This window comes from Rhinolophus sinicus, chromosome 17 (assembly GCF_057876585.1).
Source record: "Rhinolophus sinicus isolate RSI-liver-muscle chromosome 17, RSI-T2T, whole genome shotgun sequence".
NCBI lineage: Eukaryota > Metazoa > Chordata > Mammalia > Chiroptera > Rhinolophidae > Rhinolophus > Rhinolophus sinicus.
The window spans coordinates 8785516-8799929 of NC_142517.1; the positions used below are offsets into that span (position 1 = coordinate 8785516).

The following is a 14414-nucleotide window of genomic DNA, read 5'->3' on the forward strand; positions in this document are numbered from 1 at the left end:
TCAGTAAGACACAGTTTTTGAATTGTAATCCAGGCTTACAGTTCGCTGTCAAATACAGTTTGGGTACATGAGGGTTACAGGGACTATTTCCCTTTTTTTGGCAGTGGTAAAGTGTGCGGAAAGTACCACAAGTTCAGATTCCTGGTGCCGGTGCCACTGGGTTTGCAAACAGAGATTTAGGATCTTGTGACAATAATATGAAGAACAGTGAGCATAAAGCTGGGAGACCAGGGGTTTGCTGTATATACGAGCTGTGTGACTTTGAGTAAATTACTTAACCTCTCTGAGCCTTGGCTTTGCTACCTATTACTTGAGGACAATGAAATCTATCATGTTTATTTCAGGAGAATGTAATGAGGACCAAGTGGAATAGTATATGGGAATGTGTTTGAAAAGTTGTAAGTTCTACAGACCCCAAACTGCCAATATTATGAAGACAATGATTCTTTGTTTTCATTTAGGAAATCAAGAATAGGATGCCTATAGGAGGGCTGCCACAGGAGTGGGGCCGTTTCATTAGGTGAAATGCACGGTGCCTGCAGAGCACGTGTCACTCATGGGGCCAAGATTGGAACTCGCGTAACGTTTGATATTTTTACTGGGTGTAACAGTGTCCCCTAAAAACTCATCTCCACCAGTGACCTCAGAATGTGACCTTATTTGGAAATAGGGGCTTTGCAGGTATAATCAAGTTAAGGTGAGGTCCTCCTGGTTAGGGTGGGCCCTCCATGCAGTGACCAGTGTCCTTACAAGAGGAGGGAGGTTTGGAGACAGGAGACACGCAGAGGGAGAAGGCCACGTGAAGATGGAAATGGAGCCTGGAGTGGTGCTTCTAAGCCAAGGGAAGCCTAGGACTGCCAGCAAGCACCAGAAGCCGGGCTGGGCTGGCAAGGATGGGAAGGGAGGATTCTTCCCTGGAGCCTTCAGCGGGGGTGTGGCCCTGCTGACACTTTGATTGGGGACTTCGGTTTCCAGAACTGTGAGACAATACATTTCAGTTGTTTTAAGCTAACGGTCCGGTCCGTGGTCATTTGTTAGAGTAGCCCTAGGAAACTAATGCAGTGTTATCGTGGAATCTCTGAAATGCTAAAAGTTGCAGGCAACAGAGGACACACACAGAGGCACACATGCCTGCACTAGGAGAGGGACACCCAGAAGGGCCGCATCGTCAGAAGATAAAATCAGAGCTGAAAGTGACATTGTAGGTATCCCATGAACCCCCTCATTTTGCAGACCAGGAGACAGATCTGGAGAGGTGAAATCACTTGTACAGGAACTCAAATCTAACTCTCTTACAGGTAGAGCTCCCCCCACCCCACCCCTGCTTGCGCTGCACATGTGCACGCATTCTCTCTCTCTCTCTCTCTCTCTCTCTCTCTCTGTCTCTCTCTCTCTCTCTCTCTCTCTCTCACACACACACACACGCACACACACACACACACACGTGTGCGCTCAGACCTGCTCAGTCACTGCAGCAGTGTCATTATTCATTGCTTGTATCTTAAGCGTCCTTTTTCCTTTTTTCTTTTTTTCTTTCATTTCACCCCTCTACCCTAAGTCCCCCTCCCACCCTCATCCTTTCCCACCTTCCTGTGAGGGTACGTGGTGGGTATAGAACAGGATCCCTGCTCTCAGGCTTTTGTAGCCACAAACCCCATTCAATGCAACATCCTTATCAATCAAAGGCGAGGAATGCTCTAGTAGGCAGCCCCAAAATTGCCACAAAGCAAACTGTGGTTGGCAAGGAAGCGACCTAGCAGGTGAGTGACTGGTGCCGGACTCTGAAGCCAGGAAGACTGAGGTGAGGGGTGGAGCCAGGAGGCCTGGATGGCTGATGCAGAGGCCGAGGGGGGAAGGCCTCAGCTTGCCTCACTCACCGCATGCTGCAGCCCTCACCCCGCCTGTTAGAAGGGTCAGAAATGCCATGGCTTGTGAGCTGACTCGGAGGAGAAGAGCCTGGCTGCAGGACGAGGACCGATGGGAGGGGACTTGGTAGTGAGAAGATCCTAAAAGCTGGCTGTGACATTCAGTATTGATGATATAGGTAATAACTCTGGTAGGCTCTTGATGAAGATGGGACAGACTGGCTGTTATGATCGCAGGAACACGGGGACAGGGCTGCTCCCAGGGCAGCAGCTGCCTTTGCCCCTCTGACCAGTTCTTAAAAAGCCACAGACTGAGCAGCAAGATGGGCAGTCAACATGGAAGCTTGCCTCCACTCACTGCACCCTCCTCGCGCCCCCTGGGTGCCACCTCTCCTGCCATCCCTCCGCATCAGCTAGATGCCAGGGTAGAAAACAGTCTGGGCTGTTGCCTGGTGACATGTGAAGAATGTCCTAAAGATGACAAATCCCTAAAGCCCAAAAGGATTCTTCTCCAGGTTCCAGGAGAGAAAGCCAGCTGATGGGGAACATGAACTTGGGTGCAGGGCGTGCTGGGCTCCTCCAGCGTGCTGTCCCGTGCGGCACCCCTCACCACACCTGTTAGACAGGTCAGCCGTGACCTTGGTTGTAAAGCCACGCAGGACAAAGTCGGTGTCATCCTGAGACCATCCCTGGGGAGTGTTCTTATCACAGACTTTGCATCGACAGAATGCAATTCTGTGGAGATTGTTTGGTGGGAGGTTCCATGTTTAGGAATCACTGGCTTATTGTGGCCAAAGATTATATTTTCATTGAGCATGTTTCTGCAGCCTTCTTTTGTATCCAAACATGTGTGACAGCTGAACATATTCTGCTCTTTCTAACTTGGAAAAGGGAGACAATTTGATTTTTGAAGCAGTTTTGGGAACAGATAGGGGACTGAGTGGACATATTTTGTTTTCGTTTCTTTTTGGTTTCATTTCATGCTACCCGATTAAGAGGAGAAAGTCTGCTAATTAGAGAACTATTATATTGAAGTAGTAGGTCTGAACATCATGCTTAATCAAACCTTAGGATCTTGTTCGGTACAATAGGAAATAGAGAAGAGAAATAATAAACGTGAGCATAACTCACACACCTTTGAATGCCATGCATCAGATACTATTTCAACGGTTTTCCTCATATTAACTCATTTAACCTCCCCCTAAATTCTATACGGTAGGAAAAGTTATATGTACCCATCTTCCAGGTAAGAGCACTGAGGCACAAAGAGGTCTGGTGCCTTGCCAAAGGTCACCTAGCCAGAATTTAAACCCAGAGTCCATCCACTGAACCACTTGGCCAAGAAAAAGTGTTTTAACGAATTAATATATTTGCATGTTAATAATTACATTATTAATATATTTATGTTAATTATTTTTATATTAGTAATTATATTATAAATATAAATATATATTTTAAGTAATTTAAAAATAACTTTGTAAGAGTTGTTAAAAGCATTGAATGAGACATATACAATGAAAATATGTTCACATTTCATAAGTATAAATAAAATGTTTAGATGGAAATTCATGTGCATATATGTGTTCATAGCATTTATTGAATCTCAGTCTGTCAGTTACATATCCTAAAGTCCATGTATTGACTATACATTTTGTCTGGCCAATCCTATGAGTGTCTCTAATAACATCTAACCTTTAAAAATAATGCTTAATATCAGCCAGCAATTAGTATTTTTGAAATTCAGAGAGAATAATTTTAATTTAGCCTAGCCTCAAACGTAGGAATTCAGTCGTTCCTAATCTTTGGAGGTACAAACAACGTTACAGGGCAAGATGGATATGGTTTCTTTCACTCCTTTTTTGCCCCAAGTTTATAAAAAGGGGAGCCATTGGGAGGGGAAGGAGTGAATAGCTGTCAATCTGATCCTATGTCCCCTGGGGTCTTGACTTGAAAGAAAACCAATCCAAATCTCTCTTGATCCTGTGTTGTTAATTGATGATGGAACGAAAGCCATGTAACTCTGCGATGTGTCACATCTACACAAACGCCATAGGTGTGCATTTCAGAATTTAAGTCAAGCCAAACTCAAGGGCGAATTGGGAAAACCAATAACTTGGGCTGAAGTACTGCCACCTTTCCAGTTTCAGAGCAGGAGAGCATAGTGGTCAGTTACTCAGCAGACATGTTCGGGCCATCACCTCACTCTTTTGTGTTCTCCTCTGTCTTGCAACAGGGAAAAGCTTCACTCTGACCATCACCGTCTTCACAAACCCACCGCAAGTTGCCACTTACCACAGAGCCATCAAAATCACAGTGGATGGACCCCGAGAACCTCGAAGTAAGTGCGCCCCCTCGGGGCTGGTTTATCCCCTGGCTTGGTACACCCTGGCACCAGAGACAGTACCTCAGAATCTTTGGGTTCAATAGGCAGCTCTCAAATGTGGCTAAAACCACTGCCAGAGGGGGAAGCCCGGCTCCTGCAGGGAAAACAAATTTTATTATTGACACTCTCACTCCTCAAAGTCTGTCTCTGAGCACTGGGCTCTTTCTGAAGCATCCTCCTAGAGGACAGGCAGAAATCAGGCTGACTCCAGTGCATGCTAGAACCATCTGGGGCTACAAGAGACTAAGGACTAGACCCTCAAATACCAGTGAAGTTCAACAGGATTAGAAACAAACAATGAATGGAAGACTGGGCAGGCACAGAGGTGGCCAAAAAAGGCCAGAGGGTCAGAGTGGACCACAAGGGAGTAATTACCACCCATTCAGTCTTTTTGTTCATTTGTTAAGGGTGGTGGAGATGAAAACTGTGAAAATGACCATCTTCTTTCAGTGGCACAGATCAAAATCTTATTACAGGATTGTTTAAAATAGAGAATGGGAGGGTAGAAGAGTGCCTGAAGGGAAACCAGTAAATATAGAAAGATGGTACCAAAAAAAAAAAAAAAATAGCTCCTATGAGGAAAGCTTTTTAAAAAAGGAGTGGGGTTGTTTAGTCTGCAGAGAGATGTCTTCATGGTGACTTAATGACTATCTTTGAGTAAACACAAGAGTAACACTCTTTTCCTAACCACACCCTTCCCTGGGATGGAGGCTGGGTTACAGTTCCAGATCTGTGGAGCTGATGGGAGCCCCCACCCAGCATCTGTAAGCCTCCAAACCGCATCAGGTCCCCAATGGAAAATTAGTATCCTCGCTTCTCAGGGGGAGAGAGATTCAAAAACAGGGCTTCCTGCTATTCCCAGAAGTTGAGATGCAGGGAGGCCAGGTTGTAAAACAAAGTGGTTAAGTTTATTTGGGCTCTGGGGACAAACACGTGGAGTTCTGGTTCAGGCGCTGAAGCCTTCAGCAAGTCATGGAGCCTCTCTGAACCTCAGTTTCCTCATCTGCAAAATGAAGAGAATAATGGGAGCTCCTTTATGACGTTAAATGAGACGCGGCTGTGTGCCTGGCACAGAGCATGAACTCAGGAGATGTTAGTGATCCCCGCACAGCCTCCCTGCCTGTGTCTCTGGCTGCTGCTTCCAGGGCCCAGCCCTGCAGAGGACCTTCTCATCTCCATGGTGACGGTGGGGCCTCTGAGTTCACCGCTGGGGCATGACGTATACACGTCATCCTGTGATCAGCGCAGCTTATGGCGGTCTTACCTGCCGTCCTGGCCACAGCCCCGTGGCTTGTCCATTACCTTCTAGAACCACCCCACATGCCACCTCAGCTTTCCCAATGCCCCAGCAGAAAACCACCCCCCACCAGGGACGGCCCCCCAGGACGTGGTATTCCACCCACGGCCCCCTTGCTGCCATTTGCCGCCATGACTCCCTCCACATCTGACCTTATGTTTCCTGTCCACTTTTTCTGGCCAGACTCAGGAAACTCTGGGACTTGGTAACGTCCCCTGATGCCAATTTATGACTGAAAAGCAGGCCACACACACAGGACCACACAGTGACAACCAAACCCAGGAACAACTGTGAGCACTTCGTAGGTTTCCCAAGTAGGAGTGGCACAGTAAATACTAACAGCGACCCGGCTTTGAACACAATGGAAACAGCGAGCAGGTGTCCTGGCCTCTCCATGGAGGACCAAAGAGGAGGCAGGCTTAGATTCTAGCAAGGCGCAGCTTGGGGGGCAGGCAGTTGTGACGTAAGGAAATTGACTTTGTGGGTAATTAAACTTGTAGAAAGGCTCACATGGGTGAGGCTGTAGAATCTCTGTCTTTCAAAATAGACAAGCCCACCTGCCTGGAGGAAGAAGCTTAAACCATGTGACCCCTTGATATCCCTCTACTTCTGCTCTTCTCCTGTGCATGAAAAAGGGCGTTTTTTTTTTTCCCCCATTGCCAGTATTTACTGTAACAGTCAAAGAACTTAAGAGGTGGGTGAGCTTCAGAAAACAAATGGTGGCCACTGTGACCTCTAAGAACCGGCAGTCAGAGGGGGGAAATGTGCGCTTGTAATAGCCAGCCTGTATATACAGTTTGCTCTGCTTCCTGCTGTTTTATAACTTAAGAAAAACAGTCATTATTGAGAAGGATGCTTTGAACAGACAGAGGGATTTGCTCCGAAGAGGTGCCCCTTTTTATGGAGTCTTTCCTGCCAAAAGGAATTTGGGGTCTTGGGAAAAATTAAATTACTAGGTATATGTATTATATAAAGAGGTGTTGTAGGCCCAGACAGATACTCTCACATTTCAGAGGCACTTCTAGAAAAAACCCAAGCACAAAGACTCCCAGGGTCACTGGCGTAACGCTAGCTTTTCTATTCATTCTGTGAAGGTTATAGAAAGGGGTCCATCACTGCGAATTCGACTTTTGTGTTCTCGTTTGTGTTCCAACACTGTTTTCTTATTATTTGACTGCCGTGACTCAAGTTGGGAACTACTTGTTTTTGATGATGCTCTGCTGACAGTCACTTTTTAAAAAGAGATGAAGTTGATTTTTTCTAGCTTTATTGAGATATCGCTGACATAACAGATGTAAGTTAAGGTTTACAGCACGATGAGGTGATACATGTATATATTGCGAGATGATTAGCACAGTAAGTTCAGTTAACACATCCATCACCTCCCATAGTTATAGTTTGTGTGTGTGTGTGTGTGTGTGTGTGTGTTAAGAACTTTTATGATTTACTCTTTTAGCAACTTTCAAATACACGATACTATACTGTTAACTGTAGTCACCAGGCTGTACATTACATCCCCAGAACTTACTCAAGACCTGAGGGCCTTTAGGCCTAATGGTGTAATTGGTTAAGGAAAGAGGCCCCAGAGAAATGAAATGATTTGACCAGATTAAAAAGAAAGTTGGTGATGAAACCAGAAATAGAATGAAGAGCCTCTGATTCCTCATCTTGTACCCATCCGTCCATCCGTCCATCCGTCCATCCGTCCATCTGTCCATCCGTCCATCCGTCCATCCGTCCATCCAATCCCCTCTCCATCCATACCATAACACCTATACATGGTCTATACTAAACTCTCTGACCTGGCCTCAGTATCCTCCTGTTTGAAATAAGATTTTGGCTTAAATGACTTCGCATGTTTGTCTCAGTTATAAGACTGTCTAGAAAGGGGGAATGGTAGTGCATCGTAGCAGACATGGAGCCTTCAGCGTGAAACATTCATGCAAAAAAAAAAACAGAAGGAAAGCCTATCTCATTCAACCTGCCACTTGAATAATTAAGAAAAGGACTAAGAATTACAGAACGTGCCACAACCGTCTGTTGGCCAGGCTGATGGGATAACTCATTGTTTCAAACCAATAGAGACATTACGAATTGTTGAAAAATTAAATTTATGATGGAGAAAGAAAAGCATCAGGAGGTGTCCTCTGCTGGGATCCGTTCTTACAAGCAGCTATGGGTGATCTATTTTCAATTCCTAGGTAGAATACTTAGTAGCATGTTAACATATTAGAAGACAGTATTCTCTTTAAGCCTGAAAGATAGAGTGAAAGGATTTTTCCACACAAAAAATGTATTTGAGATCTTGCTCCCTACTGTATATTGTCAGTTTGGCTCAAATAAACTCTAAACTCTTATAAAAATTCAAAACAAAACAAAACAAAACAAAAAACAAAGGATGTTTGAGAGTTATTTTTATGTACTTTTTTTTTTTTTTTTTCATTTGGAGCACCTACTGAAAAAGATAGCAGTGACTCTGCCTTGAACATAACAGAAACAGCGATCAGGTGTCCTGGGCTCTCCACGGAGGACCAGTGTCTGTCATTTAGCCTGTGCATCTGTAACATGATAATATTGAAACACCAAAGCATATTCTCTGCAGATATATCCTGAAATAATTTGAATACATGAATGAGCTCAGTGCTGTGGAGAAAGTGATTTTGCGAAGGAGAGCTTGAGGAGACAGAGCAGCTGGGACCATAAGTGACCCAGCGACGGGGGTTAGGTGGTTCCCAATGGTGTGGATTGGACAGTCATTCTGATGTCATGAGCCATCACCTGTCTGGCTAGGAATCTGTTACATCTGGAACATTGAGTAACCTAATTAAAAATGGAAAAGGTTAATAAAACAAGTATTGGGCATTTCTGGGACAATTTCTGCCCTTGGGTTAAAGGAGCCCTCACAGTAGCTGTTGTGCTGGAGCTCTTGAGAGTCACAATTAAGGACGGATAACGAGGTGGACCCATTACTTAAAAACTTTAGAAGATGCTGTTTTCTGGGGCACTCGATTTTTTGCCAACTAACTTTTTTTTTTTTTAATAGGAAGTTAAAGTAGTTCAATTGAAGGGCCTAACTCCCCATCACTCAGTTGCTTTGTTAAGGACCTGTTCGAGATTGTGTCACACGAGTAGAATTTTCTTCTATGATTCTGAATGTAAATAGCAAACCTATAGTATACAGAGAGAGAAGAAACAGGATCTTTATATAATAAATAGCGAGTGTGTTTCATGTGCAAAGAGGAATATGTGAAAAGTCCCTGTAAACTTATGGCAATAATGGACATAAAAGCACTTGAAATCAAGTTTATCCAGAAAAGGGTGGGATGAGCAGAAGTGTTTACAGATTGTTCTTGTGATTGACCAATAGAAACTCATTTTTTTTAATGTTATTTTTCTCTTAATAATAAAAACACCTAATAATAATAACAGCTCACAGTACTGATCGTTTAAAGTGCTGGCATCTGTGAGTTGGTATAATCTCCACAAGAACAGATAAGGAAGTTGAAGCAAAGTGACATGGAGTCCCCTGCCAAGGTCACATGGTTAGTGAGCAGAATTGAAACGGAGCAGTCCAGATGCTGCGACGCCAACGTCTGATTTTAAGAACCGCACCAACTGGTCCTTGAGCTTCGTTGTATTAAAGTTTCTGTTCCAGAAAGTTTTTATTAGGAGAGTTTATCAATACAATTCTGGTTCAAATACAGTTGTCTTCGAGAAAGCAGGACCTCGTGACCTTGGCAGCAGTGGTCATTTTTGTACTGACAGGAAGGAATCAGCATTTTCCCTTGGGCAGGGCTCAGTAACATGTATGCTGGGGGCAGGGGCCATGACCCAATATGCAGCCACACTGTCACACATGCGACAGTTGGTTCCGTGTCAGTCACCAGGGTCTGCTTGGGGGCGTGGCATCCATGGGGACCTGAAGTGCAGATGGGGTACAACATAAACCTCTTCCTCCAGTGCTGGCATGCAGGCGGCCACCAGGTGAAAGTCTGAGATCAGGTCCCCCTTTGGCAATTCTTCCTAGAGAACCCAGGAGCATAGCGTGCAGCCACGCGGAGGATGAAAATTTTGTGTCGTTCTTTGCTCCTGTCCGGTTACTGGAATGCCAGATGGTTCATAGTTCTTGATCTCTGGATTATGATTATCAATCCACAGTCACTTTGTTCGCTGGGACTTACACAAAGCAAGTCTTCCAGGCAATGAATGGGGCTCTGCCTATTCCCTCTTCCCTTAGATTCTTCAAATATCGGATTTGGACTTCCATTCTTTCTAGATGAAATCCTGACCCACAAAAGAAAAAGGACCTAATTCTTTTTCCACTCCCACCCAGATATAAAGTAGGAGACAGACAGAGGGTCAAACAGGGAAAATGTTCTTTACTTCTCTTCCTCCTCCCACTTTGAAAGGCATTTTGATGCTAAGATGGACCTTCTGGGGTGAATTCCACTGGTGCTGTAATTCTCATAGTTCTGAGCCCCCCAACTCCCTGAACAGCTGGCAAAAGCAGTTTTTGAAGCATTACTAATAATCCTGCCCAGACTGTTCCAGTGAGTTTAGAAATCTCTTTCTCTTTATTATTTTTAGTAGTATCAAGCTAGACCAAGAAAAACTTTATGTACATAAAGATGTCCCTGACCCTTGAGTTTGCAGCAGACTTATTTCAGGCTAAGAATGATGGGAATGTAAGACGATCCTGGAAGGAGTGTGCTTCTGTCCTGGAAGCAGTAATAACCCACCTCATCAGCTTGCTGAGACCTGGGTAGGCCTGTGACCTCTTGGTAACTAGCCCTATTTAGACAGAAGTCACTCAGATTTTTAGATGGCATTTGTATTGCTGCAGAAAGAAAAAAGTTCCTTCTAGGTTCCAGTGAGAACCCCGAGGAACGATCTAGTACCTTCTCAGTCTAACATAGAGAACAGGGGGAGAGAAGAAACAGAATAAAACTTAAACCATTACCTTGAGTTTCCCTTTCCACTGGGACCATTGCAAACCCATATCACTAATTTTGAATGCCACACCTGTGAGGTCGAGAGCTAAGCTAATGTGTCATAGTGCTTGTTAGAATTTACTATAAAGTGCTGAAAGAGAAAAAGAAGTCTGTCTTCATTTAGGCCTTAGGTTCTTAATCTTGAAACCTGTGAAAAAGTCTCTGGATCCTGAACTGGGGGCCCCGGGTTTCACACTGACGCCTCTAGGGTAAAGGATGTGAAGTCAGGCAATTGAGTGCTTTCGTCCTCACTTTCCCCTTCCCTGGAACTAAGCAATGGAATGAGATAATCTCTAAATTAGTTCCCACTCGGAACAGGTAACAAAACATTGTCAGAAAAGCAAAGCCCTACATTGTCCCACAAATAGGGCCCCTGAGAGGCTGAGCCCCCCCGGGCCTCCCCTCCTCCCCTAGGCAATGCCGGCCTATGTCACATCAGACATGTGCACGTGCACCCAGATTATATTTTAGATTTTTTTTTTTTTTTTGCTGTAAAGTTTTAAAAGGACTTTTATCATTTGTTTTTGAAATTATCTGGCTATGAGGAACTCATTTCCCGTGGCCCTGATTTTGCTGCCATCGACATATAATTACAATCAGTGGTTGAGATCTGCATTTGGGCACTTGCTAACTGTGTAGGTGACCATACTTGGGGGTGGCTGGCTTGGCTGAGCTTCCATAAACAGGGACAGTAGCTGTACTCACTGGGCTGGGAGGCTAATTGCGACAGCCTCTGTGGAACGTTTTAAACCGTGCCTGGCACACAGAAGTGTTTGGAAGATAGAACAATTATTTGCATTTAGGATTGTAATCCTGTGCTATAAGGAAACTCTAAGCAAAAAAGATTGGTGAATCCTAAGTTTAAAAATTCATGAAGTTGCCATAATGTTTCATGTTTTAGATGTTTAATGAAACATTTTGAGTTTTGTTTTGTTTTGTTTTCAGTTTTCCTTTTGTATTTAGACCCAGTAAAATTTCTTTTCTGGCATTTTTATGGACCCTTGAAACACTCCGGGCACTGTTCCTAAATCCTTCATGGGTAAAACAGTCTTGCCCCCAAATAGTGAACTTCGTGAAAAACTCAGGGATATAAATCCTGTCTCAGTAACATCAAAAGTCCGTACTTGAGATCCAATGTAAGGGTCCTTTCCAATATATGCACAATATGGCTATTGGAGTGGCTTTTCCACACTGAGCTAGGACACTGACACGGTATGTGCCAGAGTCTCTTAGGGTCTGAATTCTGGCTTGGGACTAATGCTGCTCACCAACTGGCTAGCTACAGCGCTGCTCTGCAGAGTAGAAAATGCGCTCAGTCACCCTCTGAGTTTCCAAAACTAACGTGCCTTTCTAGACTTGTTTTGGGTGTTTTTTGTGGTTTTGATTTTTTGTGTGTGTTGTTGTTGTTTTTGCATTTGTGGGATATCTGTTTGATAGGGCTTTTCTTCATCCTCCCCGGAAGATGTTCAGTGGTACATTCCAATGACATGGTACTCTGCTGCCCTCCCACCTCGTGGCCTGATGGTGCAGCCCCCTCCTGGGATGGTTGAGGAGCAGCTCAGCTGTGGTCCATACCTGCCATCTAGTTGCATTGTGGGGAGTGCTTAAGCTGCGATGCTGGTAACCGTGGCTGCTGCAGGCGCGAGTGGCCCATGTTCTGGGCGCACATCTCCCGTGGCGGGTGGGTGGACACACAACGTGTGGAGTGATCGTGGACATGGATGGATTGCAGTTGGCACATCACAGCGCTGCCACACATTGTAACACGTTGGCTTCTCGGTTTTGGGGTGGATACACAATTTTTTCCATACATTAGCCACTTTCCATTTTTCATTTTGAAAAAACGAAAAAAAAAAAAAACTTTCCTTGAATTTTCCCAAAGGCTTGGGTTGTTTTCCTGTAAAGCTGTGTAGCTAAAAAAAAGTCATTAGTAGAAATTGGATCTGGTGAGTGTGATAGAACTCCTCCACCACCACACACACACACACACACACACACGCACACACACACGCACACTTTCATATATACCTGGGAGATCAGCTTAAATAAGTTAAGTGAAAGCAACCCTTGGCACTAGGTCCGTGTTTATTTGTGCTAACTTGCAATTTGTGCTCTCCCGTCCTTTCCGTGTTCTTTTCTTTTATAAACAATTTGTTTTAACGGTTTGCTTTTCTTACTCTGAAAAGTTGGCAATAAAGAAAGGGGTAAATTAGGTATAATCTATTACTGGGCATTACAGCTGTATTACCAGACACATCACAAGACACTGACATTTGGTTGGATGTGAAATGACTTTTTCATAGCGTGACTTACACGTGGTATATTTATATCAAGTTCCATGTACAACTAAGTCATGCAGTGTTACTAGGAAAATTCGCTCTAGCCAGTAGCCAAATATTCTGGAGATACAGTTATAGATGAAAGCCAAGGCAAAAAAAAAATAAAAAAAAAAAATTTAAGTGCCCAAAGCAAAGTTCTTTCTGTTTGCTTTTTTTTTTTTTTTTAAAGGAACACAATTGAATTAATCTGCCAACTCCCTAGACCCCTATAAAGTAAGTTAATGGCAATACATTACTTTGGTACTTTGATGATTTACATATACTCAGGTTCCATTAAAGCAAGTATTGACTAAAACTCAGACTGTTGTTGAAATCTTTCAGTGTACTTTCATATACTGAAATGACGGACATTTGAAATTCCATTTGTTTGTTTGATTTAGTTTTTGTTTTTGTTCACCATGGCTTTAGAGGTCAGTCTTCTGGTCATTTGAGATAAAAAGTAAATATCTGAAATAAGTAAGTTCTTAAGTACTGTGTACATTTATGGCCCTTTTTTAATTTGTTCCTAGTATCACCTTATTTTTACTTACCTCTGAAGTGGTTTTATGATATTTCCAATTCACTCATTATAAAGAGCTAAGGAGAAATATGCGTAAGTCACATCTTTGACATCATTTCTGATATTACTAACAAGGTACAGCCCGAGTTGCAGAAATGAAGCAGAGATCTGTGAGCCTGAGGAAGTGAGAGAGGAGTTTGGAGTTGAACCAACCTGACCCCACATCCAATCCCTGCTACTTACTAGCTGTGTGTCAGTTTTCCCATCTGTAGAATGGGCTTAGTGACCCCTGGGCGTGTGAGGATTAAATGAGATAGGCTGAGAGGCAGACTGGGGTGGTTGCCTCTCCCAGGGTGGTTGGCGGCCCCAGCTAGAGAGCTGGCTGCCTGATTCAACCTTGCTTCTCCTCTGTGATCAGATTGGCCTCTCCAAAACCAGAAAGATGATATCCTTGTCTTGGGGGAGTTTTGTGTGGATTTAGTCAAGTAGCACATCTGACAACAGCGTAGTGCCTGGCACAGAGATAGATGCTCCTTAAATATCATCTGTCATTAGAGCACATGCCCTGGACACAGGGTGGTCCCCTTCCCTCAAGCCATAGCCCTTCCCAGGGGAAACTACTAGACTTCTGCCCGAGTCGGGACCAGACATTTGCCATTGCCAAGCTATTTTTCAAAAAAAATTGTTTTTGGCAGATTGGGCTCTCAGAATATAATACAACAAGGGCTTTTTTTCCTCTCCTCTTTTTTCCCCCACCCTACCTATTATTAGCCCCAAATACTGAATCACTGAACTGACTTAAACAACTTATTTCTCTTAAAAAACCGTATTCCTGGCTTCCTTGGAGAGAGGTAGTCTTTTTCCAAACAAAGATTTTCTCAAAATGTAGTTGTTTCTTAATGTTAGCACTCATGTTGCTGTGGGACCTGGCAAGATTCTCAGCATTTAGAAGCTTCCACTGGGTCATTTGTAAAATGGGGATAGTAATCTGAGCTCTGTCTACTGCATAGGGTTGTTTGGGATGAATTGAGATAATATAT

At 43.9% G+C, this 14414-nt stretch overlaps 1 protein-coding gene across 2 annotated transcripts in view; it reads left to right on the plus strand.

Annotated features, from left to right (window-relative positions):
• The window catches only part of RUNX1 (RUNX family transcription factor 1), a 233400-nt gene that overhangs the window by 166212 nt on the left and 52774 nt on the right, over positions 1-14414 (plus strand). For both annotated transcript variants that reach the window (XM_019730263.3, XM_019730261.3), the window contains exon 6: positions 4099-4203. In XM_019730263.3, coding sequence (XP_019585822.1) covers positions 4099-4203 — 105 coding nt within the window. The remainder of the gene's footprint in view (positions 1-4098; positions 4204-14414) is intronic.